This window comes from Dipodomys ordii, unplaced genomic scaffold, assembly GCF_000151885.1.
Source record: "Dipodomys ordii isolate 6190 unplaced genomic scaffold, Dord_2.0 Scaffold52, whole genome shotgun sequence".
In the NCBI taxonomy this organism is placed as follows: Eukaryota; Metazoa; Chordata; class Mammalia; order Rodentia; family Heteromyidae; genus Dipodomys; species Dipodomys ordii.
Window position 1 is genome coordinate 6,222,973 of NW_012267268.1, and position 21,223 is coordinate 6,244,195.

The 21,223-nt window shown below is 48.0% G+C and overlaps 1 protein-coding gene across 1 annotated transcript in view; it reads left to right on the plus strand.

Moving 5' to 3' along the window:
- The window catches only part of Gli2 (GLI family zinc finger 2), a 174,049-nt gene that overhangs the window by 124,651 nt on the left and 28,175 nt on the right, over nt 1-21,223 (plus strand). Inside the window, exon 3 of the mRNA XM_013020687.1 lies at nt 18,004-18,206. Within this exon, the coding sequence (XP_012876141.1) occupies nt 18,004-18,206 (203 nt within the window). The remainder of the gene's footprint in view (nt 1-18,003; nt 18,207-21,223) is intronic.

The following is a 21,223-nucleotide window of genomic DNA, read 5'->3' on the forward strand; positions in this document are numbered from 1 at the left end:
CTGAGCCTCTGCCTCCTTCTTGAAGTCCCGGGACTACTTTTCATGGCTTGCTCAAGAGTACACTTGCTACTCTAGCCTCATCTCTTTCTATCACCCACTGCTCAACCAACAAGCCCTCCAAGATGGAGCACCCATGTGGCGGACTCTTTTGCCCCTGTTCCCTGAAGGAATATTTAGTCAGCTGATATCCTGGCTCTGCCAGGCTGCCTGCACTTGACCCCAGCATGGATGTGCTAGAGGAGAGCTGATCATCATGAAGTAACCTCAGTTTTCTCATCTGTAAATAAACCAAATCTGCTGAGATAATTTTCGGTTTACTGATTTATTTTGAAACTACACTGGGATAATGTAGGTGTAGCCTCTGGAATAGTCTGGAAGCTTTCTGTCTGTGTTCACAGTTATTATTGTTTCTGCTGTCCTTCTCACTTGTAGACTTGAAAATGGGGATCTCTCCAGACTGAGGGGAATATAGTGCAAGCAAGACATGGCATGTTCCTGGGAGCAGAGACTGATGACTAGCATGGGAAGATGCAGAATGGGGCTCTAAAGGAACCACTGAAGAAGGGAGAGGTATTTTTACTCCCCGATGAAGGAATTTAGATATTCCTGTTGCCCACAAGGAGCAGGAAGGTGGTCATATCTGTTTTCAGAAGAAATATAGGACATTAGAGATAGGCAGGGGACAGGCAGGAAATACAGGAGACCTGCCAGGTATGTCTAAGTGGCCCCAGGCAGAAGAGGAGCAGGGACAAACTGGGCATAGAATTCAGCATCAGGCCACTATGCCTAGCTGAATGGCTTTTGCTAAACACTCACCCACACCCTGCTCCTCCACAGAGTGACCCTTCCCAGGTGCCACATAGGACTCTGGTAGTTTCCAGAAGAGGAAAAGGGACTGTTGCAGTGTCTTTGCTCTTGGTAAAGACACAGGCAATAGGAGACTGGGGTTGATCTTCAACTCCTATGTTGTTTTGAGGTCTGCTCTGCTCTTTCAGATTCAAGAAGACCAGTTCTCTCTGCTGCCTTCAGTATGGAAGTAATTAGAGGCACTCTGTTGTACAATGGTTCCCAAGCTGGCCACTCATCTCAACAATCAGAGTGTTTTGAAGATGCTTGTTCCTAGGCCCTGGCCCCAGAAGTTCAGTTATTTCTAGCTAGGATAAAGCCTGGGACTCTGCTTATTTGTAGCACCCATAAGCCAGAATTTGGGGACAACTAGAGCCCACTCTGACTATTAGATCCCCAGGAAAGGAGCTCACAGCTATTTGTCAGCTTCCTGAAGTCAGATGAGCAGTTTGGTATAGAGCCCTTTCCCTGGCTGTAACAATTTACTTGATGCTTTTTGCTAACCCACTCACAGAAGAGACCCGCCATGTTGACCCAAACCTAGTTGTAGTCCCAGTTTACAGAAGGTTTGAAGCATAAATTGTGGGAATAGCTCCCACATCTCAGCCCTGGGAAGAACCATGCCCTCCTCTCTTTTCAAGGCACCTGCCTGACCTCTGACCTCTATCACTCCCACCCTCTTTGAATTCTAGATCTGACCATTGCTAATTGCTGCCTGAAGATCTCTTGATCCTGAGCCATACTTAGTTCCCATTGTATCAGCATCATGACCAAGGCCAGGCCACATGGAGGAGACAAGAGGGGGGATGATGCTGGTAGGGGATGGCTCTGGGCTGTAGCTATCACCTTCATTAAAGCCAACACACTGGCCCAAATATGTTAAGGAAAGAGAGGTCACAAGCTGGTGGGTATGGGGGCTTTCAATTCCTCATCATCTTGTATGCAAAATTTGTGTTACCCAGAGCCCCCCAAGAGAGCAGTTCAGAGTGGTCGAGTTCCTTCTTGGTCCTGACAAGCATATACTAACAGGGATTTTTAGCACCTGGGTTGGTGAACTCTCACTTAAGAACGTCGTTTCTTTGCTGTTAGTGGACTTGGCTCATGGACACTTTAGTCTTGGGAGATTTGAAGATGGCCTTTTTCCAAGGTCACTGTTCATAAAGAGTGCAGCAGTGCAGTGTGAGATCAATCGACACTCCTCCAGTGACTCACAGCCTTGGCTTGGGCTGGGATGACTCGGTCCACATTCATTACCAAGAGCAGTTGGTTAGATAGAAAGAAATCTAGATATTTTCTTCTGGAGTCTTGGCTCAGCATAGCAGTTCACAAGTCATAGAGGATTGGCTTTGTGTGTGTTTCTTGAAGAACTTTCTCCTCCCTTGGCAAACATGGGTGTTCTTCTTCCGAGTCTTGTGGAAAGAAACTTCCAAAGGGTGTGTCTGTCTGCTTCCTGAGCTGAGATGCTGGGTGGGCCCAGGGCCACCTACAATGGGCCTTGTCCATCATCCTCATATGAGTCTGCTCACATTGCTCTCCTGTTTTGGGCAATCTCTTCTAAAAACTGGCCACCTACTGACAACCTACTTCTTTAGAGCAACTGGACAGCAGGTAGAAAGGTGGCCCAGAAAGCCTTGTGTGCACAGCACCCTCCTCCTGGAGGGCTGAATGACACAGAGATAGGGAGCCCTGGCTTACTGTGAAGGGAATGGCCGTAAGAGATCATAGCAGCCAGGGCCTTTTCCCTCCTTGGGTTAGCCTCTCTGAGAATCAAAAGCAAGACCTTCACGGGGTGTTGGTGGCTCACACCTATAATCCTAGCTACACAGGAGACTGATATCTGAGGATCACAGTTTGAAGCCAGCCCAAGCAGGAAAGTCCATGAGACTCTTATCTCTAATGAACCACCAGAAGGACTAGAGGTGGAACTGTAGCTCAAAGTGGTAGAGAGCAAAAAAGCTCAAGGACAGTGTACAGGCCTTGAGTTCAAACCCCAACATCTGACAATAAAAAAATAAATAAAAGCAAGACCCCAGTCACTGCCACCTCTGCTTATGTCACATATATCAGTCCTTGCAAGGAAAACACCACTGTCACTGCCCCTGCATAAGCAGGAAACTGAGGCACCAGAGACCGACTGCCTTTCCAGTGACATATTCCATGTTAGACTCATCATTGCTGTGGCAAATAACAGACAATGACTTAAAAGGAAGAAAGGTTTCTTTTGGCTCATAATTTCAGAGGTTTCAGACCAAAGTTTGCCTTATGGCCTGTGGTGAGGCAGAGCATCCCAGCAGCAAGAGCTTGTATCAGTGGAGGATCTTGCCTAATGGCAGACAGGAAGAAGAGAGAGACATGAAAAGGGGCAGAGGATGAGACACACCTTTCTCCAGAGCACTTCCTCAGTAAGCTATCTTCTCTAACAAGGCCTCACTTCCTGGTTTTCCTCACCTTCTACCATGCCATCAGATTATGACTCCATGGATGGATTCTTCCATTAATGAATGTATGATCACCAGAGCCCTGGTAATTGGATCACTTCTATAATCCCCATGAGCTGGGCACCAGTCTTTTAACACACAGGCCTTCAGGGGACATTTCAGATTCAAACCATAACACATTTCTAGTAAAATAGTACTGCAGGGATTTGAACCCTGGGCAGTGTGATCTTAAGGGCCACTTCTGCTACCATCTCCCCCAGCTCTGAGAACATCAGATTCCCAGCACAGCAATGTGCTTGGCAGTGTGGGGCAGACAGCTCATTTATAATGAAACCTGGCTTGTAAAAGTTTAATGAGGAGTGTGTCTGATAAGATGCTTGGTCTTTGATCTTTGCCGAATGGCAGCCCCTCACAGAAGAGGAGCTGCCTAGCTCTGGGCTTTGGAGAATGCTGGTGTGGTCAGCTAGGAACAGGAGCCAACAACAGGAATGGTGCAAATCTTGCTGTGTAGACATGGTCTGTTCCAAAGGAGGAGAGGGTGTGCTAGGCAGCTGTGGGGAAGGGCTGCTGGCCAGATCTACAGGGCTGGGAATTGACCTTCTGGTTTTCTCCCACCATGGACATTTCCCATCCTCCATGTCCAGGACAGGGACAGAGCCAGGTGAGGCTAGGATCCAGATCCTGTCTATACCTGATATTCTGTTTATATTCTGGAGCTGGCTGATTGACCTCCATAAGTTTACTTTTCCTGAGCATCCTTTATGGAACTGTGCATAGAGAACTGAGTTAAATATTGGGAGCTATAGTTTGGGTATGGAGTGTCCTCTATAGTCCCACATGTTGAAAGGATTGGTCCCCAGCCTGTGGCATACCTGAGAGGTGGTAGGTTGCTAAGGAGGTGAGACCTATAGAAAGAACTTGGGTCCTGGGGATGTGGCCTTGAAGAGACTGTCAGGATGCTTAGCTACCATAGGGTAAAGATACTTCCACCTCTTGCTCCTACCATGATATACTAGACCACCGCAGACCCACATCAATAAGACCCAATGATCCTGAACTCATAATTGAGTCCAAATAAGCCTTTCTCTCAGTACTTTGTCACAGAAATGAGAAGCTAACTAATAAAGTATGTAGAACAGTGCACACACTGGTGCTGGCCCTTCTTCAGGCTGGTAGGCAGGTAGTGCCATAGTCAGCCCTCCGAACAGTCTGTAAGCTGATTGATCCTCTCCCCTACTCACAGGGGAAACTAGAAGTTCTCAGTGCATAAGAGCTCCCCAGGATCTCTCAGATGCTAGTGAGCTCTGGTCCCCAGCCCCCAAGCATAAGCCCTTCCTGTGTCCCCACTGAACTTAGAGAGTTTGAAGTCTCACTACCCTCCTCAGGGCTCCAGTGCATGGGCCTGGCTAGCAAGCAAGAAAACAGCAATCATCAGCCAAAGGAATCCTTTACTCACAGTAAAGTTCCAGGCACAGGCAGGGCAGACTGGCCTTGGAGGTAGGGAGAAAGTAGATCACACATGTCAGTGAGCTTGTGTCCCAAGCACTGTAGCTTGAAGCCACCAAGACAGTCTCTTTTTCTTTTTCTTTTTCTTTTTTTCTTTCTTTTTTTTCTGCCGGTCCTAGGGCTTGAACTTGGGACCTGGGCTCTGTCCCTAAGCCTCTCTATACTCAAGGCTAGTGTCCTATCACTTGAGCCACAGCACCACTTCCGGCTTTTTCTGCTTTTGTGGTGCTGAGGAATGGAACTCATGCATGCTAGGCAGGCACTCTACCACTAAGCCACATTCCCAGCCCTCTTTTATTTATTTATTTTTTTCAGTACTGATACTGAGCCCTGGGCCTCAAGCACACCAGGCAAATGCTCTACCATTGACCACACACTCAGCCTATTTGTATTTTGTTTTTATGACAAAGTCTTGCTGACTTTGCCTGAGCTGGCCTTGAACCATGATCACTGGGATTTTACCTTCTGAGTAACAGGGATCACAGGTGTGTCCTGTCACATCTGGCTTTGAGGTACAAGCAGTCTTGCACTGAGATCTCATGGTCTATCTGAAAGGCAGAAACAGCAGCTCTGTCTATCTGTCAGAAACAGCAATTACAAGGTGGTATGCTAGAATGGAGCTTGGAAGTCAGTACCCAGGAAAACAGGGACAAGGGAGATTGATCAGCCAAGAGGCTGCCTCTTCCCAATGCCACTTGGGGCGATTCCCTGTTGCAGCAAGGAAGCTCCACTTCCAAGCAGACTTGGGACTGCTAAGGAGGAGGGGACCTTTCCTAATTGCACACTAATGGACGTGCAGGCAGCAGCCCCATCTGGAAAGAGGTTTATCTAAACCATTTGGGATTATCCATCTGGCTTTGACAAGAGTGCAGGGAAGGAAATTCCACACAATACTTTGGCAGGCTGGCCGAGCTGAAGTTGTCTTTGGGGGAGGAGTTGTCCTGGCCACCATCCATGTCCATTCAGAACTACCTCATTGCTCGCACGCAGACTCCTCATGAAGTCTAATGAAGCCCCTCTTTTCACAAGGTCTCCCTACTTCCCTTCCCCACACCATCACTTGCCATATCCTTACCTATGACTTTAAGGGGTTGACTTTTTGAAAGATTCGGCCAAAGTGACTCAGCCAAAGGTGGCTCTATTACGGATCAAGACCCCATATCCCAGTGCTCAGCTTACCTGGAGAGACCCTTATCCTGACCAGCTCCTCCCACCCCTGCCTCTTCCCCAGCTCAGCTGTGTTCCTGGCCCAAATAGACAGAATGATCAAGTTCAAGGCTGCTGCATCCCACCCACTCCTGGGAGAAAAATTTCCTTGATACCATCCGCTCCTTTCTTTTATGTTTTTGGAATTTTGTATTTGGAATAGTGAAGCCTTTCGGCCTTTATGTTGGAAGGGGACAGGATCTGTCCTGGTGGGTTAGTGAACAGACCTCTGCTGATGGTGTGGCCAAATCTCACTGGAGCCTATCTGTATGGGCTCCTCTGAAGGCACAGTTTTATAACCTCATTTCCCTACCCAAACATCAGTGTTTAGTTAGTAAGATATCTGCTTTGTGTCAGCTGACAGCACTGATTTCTCTATTACAGCTCTTCAGAAGAGCAACAGGAAAGCCAGCACTCAGCAGAGTCTGGTAGAGTATATGGGCATGCAATTTGGGTCCATCTTGGACAGGGCCAGGCTGAGCTGGGAGGAATCCTGAGCAGCAGAAAAATGCCGTAGCTAAGATGGGCCTCTAAGTGATCAAGGGACAGCCACAGAGCCCTGGAATGCTTCCTGGAAGACCACATGAGTTTTCCACTCCAGCCTTGTGCCCCCTCTGCTCCCCATCCCAGAATCTCCATCCACTCAACCAACCCCTCAGCAGAGGCCCACTTCCACCCAGCCATCCTTTTCATACAAGTTGGGTCTGCGAAATACTGAAGAATCACAAAATAATCAAAAAGTTATGATTAAGATCTGAGAGTCAGCCAGGTGCCAGTGGTTCACGCTTGTAATCCTAGCTACTCAGGAGGCTGAGATCTGAGAATTATGATTCTGAGTCAGCTGGGGCAAGAAAGTTGATAAGATTCTTATTTCCAATTAACCAGCAAAAAAAAAGCTGGAAGTTGAGCTATGGCTCTAGCCCTAGCCTTGAGGGAAAAAAGCTAATAGTTTCCAAACCCAGAGTTCAAGCCCCGGTACTGGTAGTTGCACGTGAGCACCTACCAGCATGATACATGCCCTCTAATCTTCTGCCTATCCAGAGCACTGGGAATGAGCCAGCACCTTTGATCTCCCATTGCCCTCATACACCTGCCCCAAGTCCATCCCAGCTCATCTTCCTCTGGGATTTCCAGCTAATCGTCCCCCATGTCTGTGACGGTTTTGCCTTATGTTTTATTCCCATGACAATATATTGTTTACTTTTGCTTTATTGCCCTTTGTGTAAATGAAATCTCTTTGGGGGTGTCCTTTGGGAACTTGTTTTTTTTTTTGACAATTTGCATTATGTTCTGGGAATTTACCCATTATCTTGCAGGGCTCTTTGTTCATTTACTCATTCATTCATTCGTTCATTTGTTTATCCAATCATTCATCAATTCATTTGTTTATTCATTCCTTCCTTTATTCATTCATTCTCACTGCTTTGGTACAATGTTTGTTGACTGGCATCTGGTATACATCTGTGTCTTTGAACGTTGCTGCTGGACACCTTTGTACCATCCTCTGGCATCTCATGAGTGGGTTCTTTAGGGCAAACATCTGTCCGGAAATGGATTTGCTGAGTCTGGGACTTCTCAGATTTTTTCCTGGGTGGTTTCAACAGCATTTACCCAGCAGTGGGGGAATGTCATCAACATTTCCATTTGTCCTTTCTATATTTATTGGCCACTAAGCTTCCTTCCCATGAAATGCCTGTTCAGCTATTTAGCCCATCTTTTCTTTTTTCCTTTTGTTCTGAAGGAGCATTTCATCTATTAACAGCCGCTTGTTCCATGGTTAGTATGTGTTGTAGTAACTCCCTGCATTTATGTCTGGTATCCTCTTTGAGGGTAACTCTGGATGAGAAGAAGTTCCTCTTCAACTGTGGGTCTTAGGATGGCCATTGCCTTTTGGCATTTTCACACATTCTCCTTTTCCTGGCTGCCAGGCCAGAACTAGCTATTTCTAGACATGAACTACCATTTGTCTAGCTAGTCTATCTCAGGACTCCAGAACTGTCCATAGCCTGTAGCCTCCTTTCCATCTCTGTAGGAATCTAGATGGACACAGATGTCACCTCCTTCAGGAAGCCCTCTCAGGTTACCCCAGCCAGCAGAGTGGATTCATTCTTTGCTACCTTCCTGTTTCAGTACCTTGTATCTTCTTTTGGTTACAGCTGTCCCTCCATGACCCTAGAAGTCTCTACATGTTTCCAGCAGCAGTGCCCTACAGCTTTGTCACAGGTGCTCATGTACTCTGCCCAGACTGGCTTACTTGTGAGTGCAAGTAGTCCCTGGAAAAGTACCCCTCTGTGAGTGGGGTCCTAGCCAAGTCTAACCAGGACCCCTAGCCACTTCCTACACACACACTCCCTGTGTCAGTTGAGGCCATGCTCAGTGCTCGTTGACAGAGGAGGGAAAGCTGCATGGCCTCAGGAGCCAACAGTAAATGCTGGATGCTGAGATCCAAGCTCCTGTGTGCAGAGCCAGGACCTGGTACAGACTTCTGGTGAGGTGCACAGGGAACTGAATGCACGGTACACAAACAATGAGTGGAGATGGGGAGTCGGTGGGGGGAGGGGGATTCCGTGTTCTCCAGACAAATTCAGTGTGTGTCTCTGACTGTGCAATCCCTGAGCATGTGTTTGAGAGGACTTGACTTCTGCGACTTCCTACATGGATGTATAGAAAATGTGGTGAGCAAACTTGCCAACATATAGCTTCACATACAGAACAAAACCAAAGAGCCCAAGAAAACCAAAACCAACAAAAGAAAATCTTGGAGAAAGATGGATTCCTTCCAGTGAGTTTTATGGTTCTGTATCTGTTTACCATAGGGCCTGGGGAGGCAGACACAAGCCAGCTTTCAGAGCTATCCTGGTAAAAGCAGATGCATGCACCTCCTGCTCTGGCATGGAGACACCCCAGCTCTGGGAGGAAGAGGGGCACACCACAGCAAGGTTGGGTGTTAGTAAATCCAGCTCCCTTCGCAAAGGTTTATGGGAAAGTAGAAGCCAGCCCCGACAATTCAGTGACAACAGGAGGAACACAGGCCATGCTGAGCCACCCCATGGTGCCATGATCCCGCTGGGTGGCAGGCACCTTGGCCCAGAGGCAGGGCTGGGCCTGCAGGCCAGGGTCGTCAAGGCAGAGCGTTTGGCATGCCAGGGCTGCATGCTGAGTGGATTCTACTGTGCGGAGTCAGTGACCGTGTAATCCCAGTGGCAGTGGGGAGGCACGTTCCGGAGCCTTGTGAGCTTGGCAGTTGGAACACAGGGTTCAAACACTCTCCTCTGCCAAGAGCACCCCAGCTCAAGGTAGAAGGGTCCTTCCCTGCCTGTTGGCACAAAAAGGGGGTACCCACCTTGGCCTCAGTCTTCTCAGAATAACACAAGATCTGAGAATGTGAGTGGCAGAAAGGAGCTGGCAGTGATGCCTGTCACCTCCTAAGCCCTGACTCCACCCTAAGACAGTACACTTCAACAGTACACTTCACATACCAGTATCAATGCCGAGGGCTGCAGGAACAAGTTACAACAAACTCGGTGCTTAAAACAACGGAAAGTTACTTTCTCCTCATTCTGGAAGTCAGAAGTCTCAGATCAGCGTCACTGGGCAGAGATCAAGGTGTGGGCTGGGCCACGTTCCCTACCCTCCCCCTCCCCCCACCACACACACACACACACACACACACAGACACACAGACACACACACTCACACACAGAGGCTCCGAGCCTGTGGCCAACATTCCTTGGCTCATAGCTGCATCACTCCAATCTCTGCCTTCCATGGAATATGGCTTTCTTCCCTTCTGTGGGGAATCTTCCTTTACTTCTATAATGGCATCTAGGGTCACCTAAATAATCCATATTTTCATCTCAACTCCTTCACCTTAGCCACATCTTCCATGTCTCCTTTTTCTGCATTCAGTCATTCACAAGCTGCTGGGATTAGGACGTGGACATGGCTTTGGGAGGCATCATCTGCCTCCCCCACATGCCATCCCTCTCCATGTCCTATCTCACAGCTGCTCTGCAGGATTGCTGTTACTGTTGCTCTCTGCAGATGAGGATGCAGGCTCAGAGAGGAAACCTGGTTCAAGCCACATAACTAGGAGGATGTGAGGTGAACTGAGACGGAGTCAAAGCCTTCTTTACCATGCCTTTTTTCTTCATTGCTTACTGTTCCTGCTGCATCCATTCATCCATCTACCCACTCATTTATCCATCCCTATCCATATATCCATCCATCCACCCATTTATCTATCTACCCACACATCCATCTATCCATCATTCATCCATCCACCCCACCTATGTATCCATCTACACTGAGCATGCTCCATGTCCCTGTGGACACAGGCCCCCATGCTGGACAGATAATGTGAGCTAACACAGACCAGGTACCTGCTTCCAGAGCTGTCCCCTCTGCAGAGATAATAGCAATTAACTAGAAAATAAATGCAGATGAGAAGGGCAAGCACAGGGCTGAGCACAGAGAAGCAGGCATTAAGCACACAAGATAATACCTTTTCTCCACCTTCCTCTGAGACCTAAGTCATCCCAAAAATCCACCTGGATAGAAGGCATAGGCCCTTAGCCTCCAGTGCTTGGCCCTCCCCATTCTAATCTTTAGTAGTCCCTAGACCAGTCTGGGAACACCTAGCTCTCAGCATTTCAGCAGCAACTGCCAATACCAGCATAACCATATGACCATCACTTTGGGTCTCAGTATTTCTGTCTGTGAAATGGAGCCCCAAGGGCCTGTTCCTCCTTGCCTGTCTCTGGCCTCATTGACCTATTCAGGAGGTCTCTGAACAAAGCTCTCTCCTGGCTGTTAAATGTAGGTCCTTCCCTTCTCTTCTTCCTCCCCATTCCCTGCCACCAGTGGAAGATCCCACCCCACAGGCTTGCACTGAGTCTAGATGAGTCAGCACCTTAGCCCCTCATTGTTTGGCTTCCCCAGCCAGGCTTCCTGGGTGGGGTGTTGGGCCCCAATCCCTGCACTTCCACCTCTCCTTTCACTCCAGGAAGAACAGGTCTATTCCTGCCCTTGCCCTGACCTGGCTGTGCTGGTCAGACATCTCCCATCCATCAAAGCCTGGCTCATCCCTCCAGCCTGCCAGCAGCCACAGGCCTACAAGGAGCCCTCCAAATGACTCTGCCTCTTGGGGTACGGGGGATTGCTGGGGCCTGGGTGAGCTCACTCAGCCAGACCTAGCCTTGTGTCCATGTGGGATTTTCATTGCCTTGGCTTTTTTCCCCCCTCCTGCCAAAACTCTGTGCCAGCATGTGGGGCAGAGGCTTGACCTGGAACATAATGGAGGGGGCCCCTCTACCCGCTGAGCTGTTTTTGTTTGCACAGTTAAATGGGGGGTGGGGTTGCTGACATTAGCTGCTGAGCATCTGGCCCAGCTACAATGCACACTTCACATTCTCAGCCCATCCATCTCACCACAACCCCAGACCAAGACAAGCATGCCCAGCCATGAGGGCCTCAGCTATGGCAAAGCCAAGACCCAGACCCTTGTCTACCTTTTGCATGAGTGTGGGTGGCCCTCTCAGCCTGCACTGCTCCAGAGTCAGCCTGGAGCACCAAGTGAGTCTCAGCAAGGACACCAGTCTATGCTTCTTGGATGTGTCCAGAGAGGAGGGGGTGAGTGGAAGCCAGTGAGACAAACATGTGTCTGGTCTGACTTCACAGGGGCTGAGGCCGGCTCCCATTCTACCTCTTGAGCCCCAGTTCCTTCATATTTAAGATGGAATAATCAAACAGACCTCACAGGCTTGCTGGATATGGAGCACATGCTAGGTGCTCAGCAAACATTGGTGACAACAACAGCTGCTCCCAGTCAAGCCTGTTTGCCCTGTCTTCTCTCCCTTTCCACTTTTCTTTCTTACATCTCCCAGCCCCATGCTGACCTTGGAAACCCTGTGCAGAGCAGTATGCGTGGGATCCTCTATTCCAGCTGTACAGAAAGGTAGACAGGCCTGTGGATGCGAGGGCAGGGACCACTGGGCAGCTGGAGGTTGTAAGAAACAGAGCCTGTCTTAACAGACCTGACAGTTGCCTAAGAGAAAAACTCCCAGCTCTTAGGGATTTAAATAAATACATTCACTCATTCATGCACAGGTATACATCTGGGCTTAAGTAACTCAAAAAGCAGAAGAACTAACTTCAAGAAAGACTAGATCCCAGTCCCTAACCGAGAAGCTGGTTCTCTGCTTCTCAGCTCTTGTCTGTGTCATTCTCTTCTTTGGTTCCCCCAGCAGCCAGCTCAGTGTCTGGAAGTATGTTCAACATAGACCCAGCCCAAAGCACTCTGTGGGCTTTGCCTTCAAATGCACACAACTTTATGTTTTTCTTTGCACATGTTGCCTTCTTTATTTGTAATGCACTTCTTTGCAAACTGCTATTTAACCCTCAGAACCCATTCCAAATATCATTGTCTCTGAGGAGCCTTCCTCCATACTTCCAGGCAGAGTTAGGGGATTGTTCCTCAACTAGAGCCCTCAGCATACTGTCCTGTCACTGGGCACAGAGCAAGGACTCAGGGCAGCCTCCCTGGGAACAACTATTTAACAGATATCAAAGAAGCCAGTGGTAAGGTCAGTCAGACAGACTCGGGAGAAGACAGCACCTAAGAGCAGTGGCTGTGTTATGTGGCTTGCCGAGGGCTGGCGCTTTCATGTGCTTGTTTGTGGACTGGGAGTGTATGAGTATGCACATGTGTGCTGTAAAACACAGTGGCCTGCTCTGAAACTGAGCCCAGACCATGGTCCTCAACCTCAAGTCCTTGAGTCTCTGCCCAGAGTTTACAGCCTCTGTAGGCTGTAATGCAGGAAGGGCAGGTCCCTCTCCACCTGGACAGGTAAGAGGTGGGAGAACACAGGCAAGTTGGAGGAGGCATCCTGAAGTGGAGCTCAGGTTTTACTAGCAGCCTTCTTTCCTGGTGAGGTCCCTGTGGCTGTGACACTGCAGTGTCTGCTCACCAGCACTGGGGTATACAGTATCCATAGGTATCTGGGTTAGTGACCAAGCACCAAAGAAAGTAAAGCTCAAGTTTCCCAATGCCCTGAGCTTTTAGGGGCGGGAGATGTCACTGCAGTTTCAGGGCTTCCAGAAAGCACCATAGTCCCACAAAAACTGTTATAAGGTTTGGGATTTGATCATTTAAAATCCATTCCATTGGCTGTGTTTGCTTTGTCAAAATGATGAATCATGCTGGATGCCTGTGGCTCAGGCCTGTAATCCTAGCTACTCAGGAGGCTGAGATATGAGGATTTCAGACAGGAAAGTTTGTGAGACTCTTATCTCCAATTAAGCATCCAAAAAGGCAGAAGTGGAGCTGTGGCTAAGTGGTAGCACCCTAGCCTTGAGCAAGAAAGCTTAGGGACAGCATTTAGGCCCCGAGTTCAAGCCTTAGGATGGGCACGCGCGTGCGTGTGCGCGCGCGCACACACACACACACACACACACACACACACACACACGATGATCTCTTAGAACATTTTTGCCAGTCCTTTATCAGTCATTCACAGCACAGTGTGGCAGAAGAGACTCAGTGCCCTCATCAAAGATTATGGGGTAGTATATGGGACTAGGATGGGGTAAGTTGGAAGTTGTCCTGGTCTCAGCATTGCTCTTCCCTGATCCTCCTCCTGTCTTGAGCCCAGGTCATGAGGAACCATAGTCATCAAAAGCATCCATTTGCCTAGAACTACCTGGTTAGTTGTGACTCTTCTACTTACTAACTTAGTGACCCTGGTTGAGAGGCCAAGGTGTGTGCATCACCTACAGAATGGTCATGACGTACCTTCTTTGTGTGGTTTTTACCTAGATTCAAAAAAAGAAATAGATTCATATGGTTCCTTGATGTTGATATGCAGTCAGCCTTATTTCCAGATGTCAGATCGGGCATGATTAATTTAAATTATCTTACACTGCAGGAACAGATAGGAATGCTTCCTGGGGGAGGTGTCTGAACAGTCATCCCTGGCTATGTTGGCCAATGCGCCTTTTATGTCAGGTATAGTGTGACTAGGACAGCAAATTCTCTGTATTCTGCCTTCCTCTGCTTTCAGGAAGAGGTGGGCCAAGGAGAGAAGGGGAACGGAGCCACCTACCATGTGCCCCACACTGGTATCTTTGTACTATCCTGGTGAAGCACCAGAGAGGGTGCCCCCTAGGTGAGGCTGCCCACCTAAGTGGGAAGTACCAGGGTTAGTGAGAGAACCAGGGTTCAAGACAGGGGCAAGTCCAAGTACAGGGCCCTATCTCATTGCATCCAGGCCCTGAGTCCTCAAGAATGGCCTCGTCAATCCAGTCCTTCTCTGCACATGCTCAGAGCCTTAAGGTCTGCCTGTGCTGGACAGCCCTGCAGCCCAGGCCGCACCCCTTCCAGGCCCAGCATGGGCAACCTTCCCTGGTACCTTTTCCCCACCACCTTAATTAAACCTGTTGTCAGAGCCTGACTGATTTCTTCCCCATCTCCTAGTGAATCAGTTTGGGGCTAAGGCAGTGGCCCCTCCAAGCATCCTGTTCTTCCTGCCAGTAAACCAGGAATTGTGGTCCAAGGCACAAGATAGCTCCAGCAGGCCCCTGCTCCTCCAGCTGTTCCACATGGGGACACAATCCCTTTATAGATCCAAGTCCTCGTGCATTTGCACCTCTGGCCTGTGATGGTGGCACGATGGACATTCACATTTCTGCTATGTTCAGGTGCTTTGTGAAGAGATGCTCCCATGCAAACATCACCCCAGGGGGATCTGGAGACAGTTCTAGGGCTGAAGGATGCACACTCTGGGGACTGTGCAGTATAGGTGCTGTCTTATCCAGGAGGACAGTGAGGAGCCTCTTGTCCTCTCCATCTTTCCCAGGTCATTCCAAGCAAGGCTGATTCCCAGAGCCTGTAGGATGCCAGCCAAGATTTAGGACACAGTAGCCTGTAGTCACTGAAGATAGTGACTGGGTCAGGGGCAGCTGGGCTGGGGATGGCAGGTGGCACCTACAACTCTATCCCAAGGGACTGGGGGAGGTACAGGGAGAAAGAGAGAGCAAGAGTTAAGAGTGGGAAAAAAGCACAGGTGCCTACAGATAGCCAGAGATTGGCTTCTACATGCCTAGGGCACACACATCTGCAGAACTAGGAGTGATACCACTAAGTACCACTCCCAGACCTTACCAGTACCTGCATGTACAACATTGATCACATCCAGACGTAAAATCCTCTAGCTATCACCTGTTTGGGTAGTGGCTTTTGCTGTGCTTTGAGGTTATTTTTTCATGCATTGAACATAATCCCTAATCATCGCTACTTGCTTAACCACAAGTCCAACCACTCCATCCATCTATAAAGTGTCCCCATTCATAAAATGACCAGCTCTAACAGTGCCTTCCACACATATTGCCCCTACATGAAAATCAATGGTCCTCAGGGCATGATGGCTATGTGAATCACAACTCTCACTTAAGGACCACCTGCTCTGGCTCAGACACAATCTTAGGACTTCCATACTTAGGGATTTGTTTATTATGTACACATATATATTATCTTTAAGTAGTTGCTATTTAAGGAGTTGCTATTCAAAAAAGCAGTTTATGAATATAGTACATCTTGATCAATGTCATCCCTTTCAGTATTCTCTCATCACTCCCAATTCAACCCTTCCCTCACTTATGTTCTAAGATATGCATTGAATTTTTTTTTTTTGGTCAGTCATAGGGTCTGAACTCTGGGCCTGGGTGCTGCCCCTCAGCTCTTCAGCTCAAGGTTAGTGCTCTACCACCTGAGCCACAGCACCACTTCTGGCCTTTTCTGCTTATGTGGTGCTAAGGACTCAAACCCCAGGGCCTCAGGCATGCAAGGCAAGCACTCTACCACTGAGCCACCTTCCCAGCCCCTGCATTGAATTTTTAAAGCATATTTTTATGCATTACATTTCTGACTCAGATAATTCCTCCCACTGAGTTCCTTCATGTCTATCCCCTCCCCTTGATACCACTCCACCCCTTTTACCTAATTCCAAGGGTTTATTTTGTTGAACTAATATTTACCTTTCTAAGGAATTCTGTTTGAGTTCTTCCTTGAATCTACCGTATGAAATGGACATTTATTGTTGCCTCCATTTTACAGCTGAGGAAAGCCAAAGTTTGGAGAGGTTAAATCACTTGATTCATTTGGGATCCAAATCCCCAATTGCCTGAGTCTCACACTTATTTTTCTTCATGCTATGTCAAATCATGGAGGGTCTGTGTTTTCTGGACAATTGAAGATGAGATCTTGGTTTTACTATGGTTCACAGTGAATTTGTTTTGAGTCAGAAGTTGTTTGCCCTAAAAGATTGGCTTGTGTTTTAGGACAAGTTTTACAGTAGATGATCTTGAGATACACGGTAGCTGCTTGAATCCTCAGGTAAGTTGGCCTGAGGGGAAAAGCCCCTTCATCATGCCTGAATGGCAGACTATGGGATCTAGAGATTGACCACAGCCAGCCCAGGCCACAGGAACCAAGCTGCAAACAGACCTGACTGTTGGTGGGCATGACGCCTCAGGCTCTGTTAGCTTGAGAAGCCAACATGCAAGGAGACCTCGAATGATGCTCAGAATATTAGTTACAGCTCATCAATTTCCAATATCATCTTGAATATTGATCTTTTCCTTCACTGCTCATTCTGCAGCCCAGTGTGCCCCACCAGAGACCATTCAACTGGAGGCAAAACCTCCTTCCTTGCAAGATGTCTCTCCCTTTGCAGGCATCTCTTGATCCCCTCCGTTTTCTCATATTCTGTTAGGAGTAAGAGTTCTTTGCATCTTTCCCTTGGTATTAGTATTTTCATGTTCTGTGTTCCATACATTTCAAGCATGAATGTGTCTAGCCTATGTAGCCAATGGGGAAGCAAAGCTGTGGGTTGGACACACATGGTCAGCTGAGCCAGGATTCCAGGCAAGCATGCAGAGTTCAGATTCACAGGAATTTTAGGTAATGGGAAGCTGTAGCAGTACACAGTGTTTAGCCTCTATTCACTGGCTAGTGCTGAAAGGATTTGACTATAATTTGGAAGTGATCACAGAATGCCAGTGTATAAAATGAAAATGCAGATGTTTCTGCTCATGTGGTGCTTAGGTTTCCAGCAGGATTCCTGTTTCCTGTGAATCTCTTTTCTTATTTGTTTATTTGTTTGGTTTTCATGGCAGTATTGGAGTTTAAGCTCAGGGCTTAATAGGCAGACACTCTACCACTTGAATCCACCCCAAGTCCTTTCCGCTGTGTGTTTGTGTGTGTATATATATATGTGCGCACACGTGCGTGCATGTGTGTGTGTGCACACACACATGCAGGCATCCATCCTGGGGCTTGAACTCAGGACCTGGATGCCATCTCTGAGCTTTTTTGTTCAAGACTAGCACTCTACCACTTGAGTCACACCTTCACTTCTGGATTTTTGGTTTGTAATTGTACACAAGAGTTTTATGGGTCTGGGCTGGCTCAGTGGTAGGCGCTTGCCTTGCATGCCTGAGGCCCTGGGTTCAATTCCTCAGCACCACATAAGCAAAAAGAGAAAAAAGCCGGAAGTGGCGCTGTGGCTCAAGTGGTAGAGCGCTAGCCTTGAGCTGAAGAGCTGAGGGACAGCACCCAGGCCCAGAGTCCAGGCCCCACTACCGGACCCCAAAAAAAAAAAAGAGAGTTTTATGGGTCTTCCTGCCTGGGCTGGCTTAAAACCTTGATCCTCAGATCTCAGCTTCCTGACTAGCTAGGATTACAGGTATGAGCCACCTATATGCCTCACTGCTTTTATTTTTTCAAATCTCATTTTTCCCCCAAGACTAGTCTGTACTAAAGTCATGTTATTTATTTTTCTCTTGTAGGTGGGATGATAGGTATATTGGCTGAGATGGGGTCTCTTGGACTTTTCTTAGGCTGACCTTGACCCATGATCCTTCTGACCTCCACCTTCCAAGTAGTTGCGATGACAAGCATTAGCTTCCACATCCACCCTTGTTCTGAGAATATTGTGTTTTATCTCTCTAGGCCTCCCACCCTGAGCGGCAGCCCCATCATCTCTGATATCTCCTTGATCCGGCTTTCCCCGCACCCTGCTGGCCCTGGGGAGTCTCCCTTCAGTGCCCCCCACCCATATGTGAACCCCCACATGGAGCACTACCTCCGGTCCATGCACAGCAGCCCCACGCTCTCCATGATCTCTGCAGCCAGGGGCCTCAGCCCTGCAGATGGTAAGTCAGGGGAGTGGGGCAGGAGGAGCAGCTGGGGCACAATAGATGACCAGTGGATTGGTCCTAATAACTACCCTCAGTTACGCTGAATCTTGTTTCCTGGGAAAGTGATTTGGTTGTCTTTCCTTCCCACTATCTCTGTGTAAGTAAATGAGTGGGGAGAGCCATGAGATTTGTTTCTGTGATCTTTAGGGAGCCCTTCAATGTACAAGTCTTATATGAATCACCAAAACGACAAAGGAAAGGTCTGTTCCTTGTGTCAGTTTTTTGTCAATCTGACAAAGACCTGAGGAAATCAATGTGAAAGAGAAAGGATTTATTTTGTCTTGGCATTTCAGAGGTTTCCATCCAGGATCAGCTGGCGCCATTGCTCTGAGGCTTGTAATAAAGTAGAGCGTCATAGTGCAGAACACATGGCAGAGCAGAGCTGCTAACTTCATGGTGGCAGGAAGCAGAGAAAGGGAAGGGGCTGTGGACATGGCATATCCTTCAAAGGCGTACCTCCTGGTGACCTGTTTCCTCCAATTAAGCTCCACTTTCTGGTTTCTACCACCTCCCACAAATACCATTGATGGATTCATTCAGTGAAGAAGTCAGAGTCCTTGTGATCCAATCCCAAAACCCACCCCTTAACATTACACTGTGGACCAAGACTGCAGCAACCAGCCTTTTGCAGGATACTTTTTACCCAAATCACACCAGTATGTCTGACATGAGATTGGTTCTAATAAGCCAACCTCTGAAGAAGCTGGTATTGAGTGAAAGGGGTGTTAGGGCAGGATATCTTGTGGAATCCCAGAGCACTTGGGGCTGGCTGCTACCTGCATCTGCTTTATATATGTTTGGCAGATCGATATAGATGGCCTCCAAATGGCAGCCCAGGTCAGTGCAGGTACTTCCAACATCCCAGAGATAAACTGTGGTTTTACGTTACTATGCTCAGATGCTTGAGAGAGAATTGATTGGGCCAGATTAGAGATTCATGTCGTTTCTTCTACTCTGGTTAATTTGAGCTAGAAAAAAAGGCACAGTCATATGGCATAAATATGCCTTTTAGACCTAAAATTTTATACCTGTAGCCTACTCTCATTCCTTCCCCTCTGGTGCATGTGTGCAAACACACATGTTTGCACAAACACACTTTGGGTCTTCCTGGGAAGTACACCCTATCCCAGCATGCTGTGGGTGCTAGCTTCCAACTCTCACTGCCTGGCCAATGTTATTTGCCTCTCCTTGAAAACAACTCAGCTATGTCTTCTCAAAACATGTCCAGCTAAGTCTTTACCTCTTAGATTAGGGTCACTTATAAGCCAGAGGACATTTGTATGGCACACTTTTTTTTTCTGTTTTTTTTCAGTATTGAAATTTGAACTTGGGGACTTCATGCTTGCTAGTCAGGCACTCAGCCACCTGAGCCACAACCCCAGCCCTTTTTGTTCTGGCTGTTTTGGAGATAGATCTTGTTTTCTACCCTGGCCAGCCTGGAACATGATCCTCCAGTGTTTTATACCTCCCACTATAGCTGGGATCACAGGTATACGCCACCATGCCCAGCTATTGGTTGAGACGAGTTCTTAAGAACTTTCTCCCTCAGACTGGTGACAAACCAGGATCCTCCCAATCTCAGTCCCTCAAGTAGCTAGTCACCTTTACAGGCATGAGCTACCATGCCCAGCTTGCACATATTTGAGATTGGTATACAGAGACTCTGAAGCACAGCCCCAGAAACATGGCCCCTCATTGCTACCCTCATTCCCCTACAGAGGAAGGTGTCCCTTCCTACTTCCAGGATGTGACACTGAGCTGAAGCTGAGGACTAGGTCTGAGAAGACACAGGCTAGATTTTTACAGTGAATAGGGAGCTTTCTGCCTCCAATGTTGCAAAAACCATACCCTCAAACCTTCTAGGAGAAAGTAAATTATGTTCTGCCAGTTATTCATTCAAGACAAACCAGAAACTATTGCAATCACTGTACCTAAACATAGCCAACCAGACTATGGCACCATTGTGAAGTTGTTCCTCAAGTTTAAGACACAGTCCTAAGCTTCCTGTGAGTCCCTGGAGTAGCCTTGACTGAGCTGAGGCCTCTAAGATGTGCTACCTCCACACTGAGAGCCATCTTGTAGAAAGTGGGTCCTGGCTTCTCTGTCACTCCTAGTGACCCAGCCAGTGATGAGTCCATGTGACAGTGCAGGTCAGCTTCCACCTTTTCCCATGTGGTATAGTGAGCATAAAGGTGCCTTTATGCACACTGGCATCCCTGAACCTGTGCTGCCTCATTCAGGAAAGGGAAATTGGCAGGTTAGGAATCTTGAGCCAAGATTATCTTGATTACCTACATGGATCCTCCATCCAATGACATGTGTCCTTACAAAATGTACACAAGGGAGACACTGACGTAAAAATGGAGATAGGTGGGCTGGGAAGGTGGCTCAGTGGTAGAGCGCTTGTCTTGCATGCCTGAGGCCCTGGGTTCGATTCCTCAGCACCACATAAGCAAAAAGAAAAAAGCCAGAAGTGGCACTGTGGCTCAAGTGGTAGAGCGCCTAGCCTTGAGCTGAATAGCTGAGGGATAGTGCCCAGGCCCAGAATTCAGGCCCCACGACCGGACCCCCCAAAAAAAAATGGAGATAGGTGGAATGATGGAGCCATAAGCCAAGGAAGATAGAGGCATCTAGAAGTCAGAGGAGACAAAGAATGGATTCTCCCACTAGAGTCTTTGAAGGAACTCGAGCCCTACTGATTCCTTGGCCTCAAAAATTGTGCAAGAATAAAATATTCTTGTTTTAACAGAGAGGCTATAGATCACAGTGGTTAGGACCTAGGGCTTTAGATTCAAAATAGGGGTCCCATCCCAACTTGATCATTTCCATACCAATGCAACCTGATTCAAAGTACTAAACCAACGGACTGAGTGTCCTCATTTTCTCAGTATGGATGATAAGGATGCCTGGTGGCTCTCAATGTGGTGGTAACAATGAGATTAGAGAATGACCAAACCGGGGCTGGGAAGGTT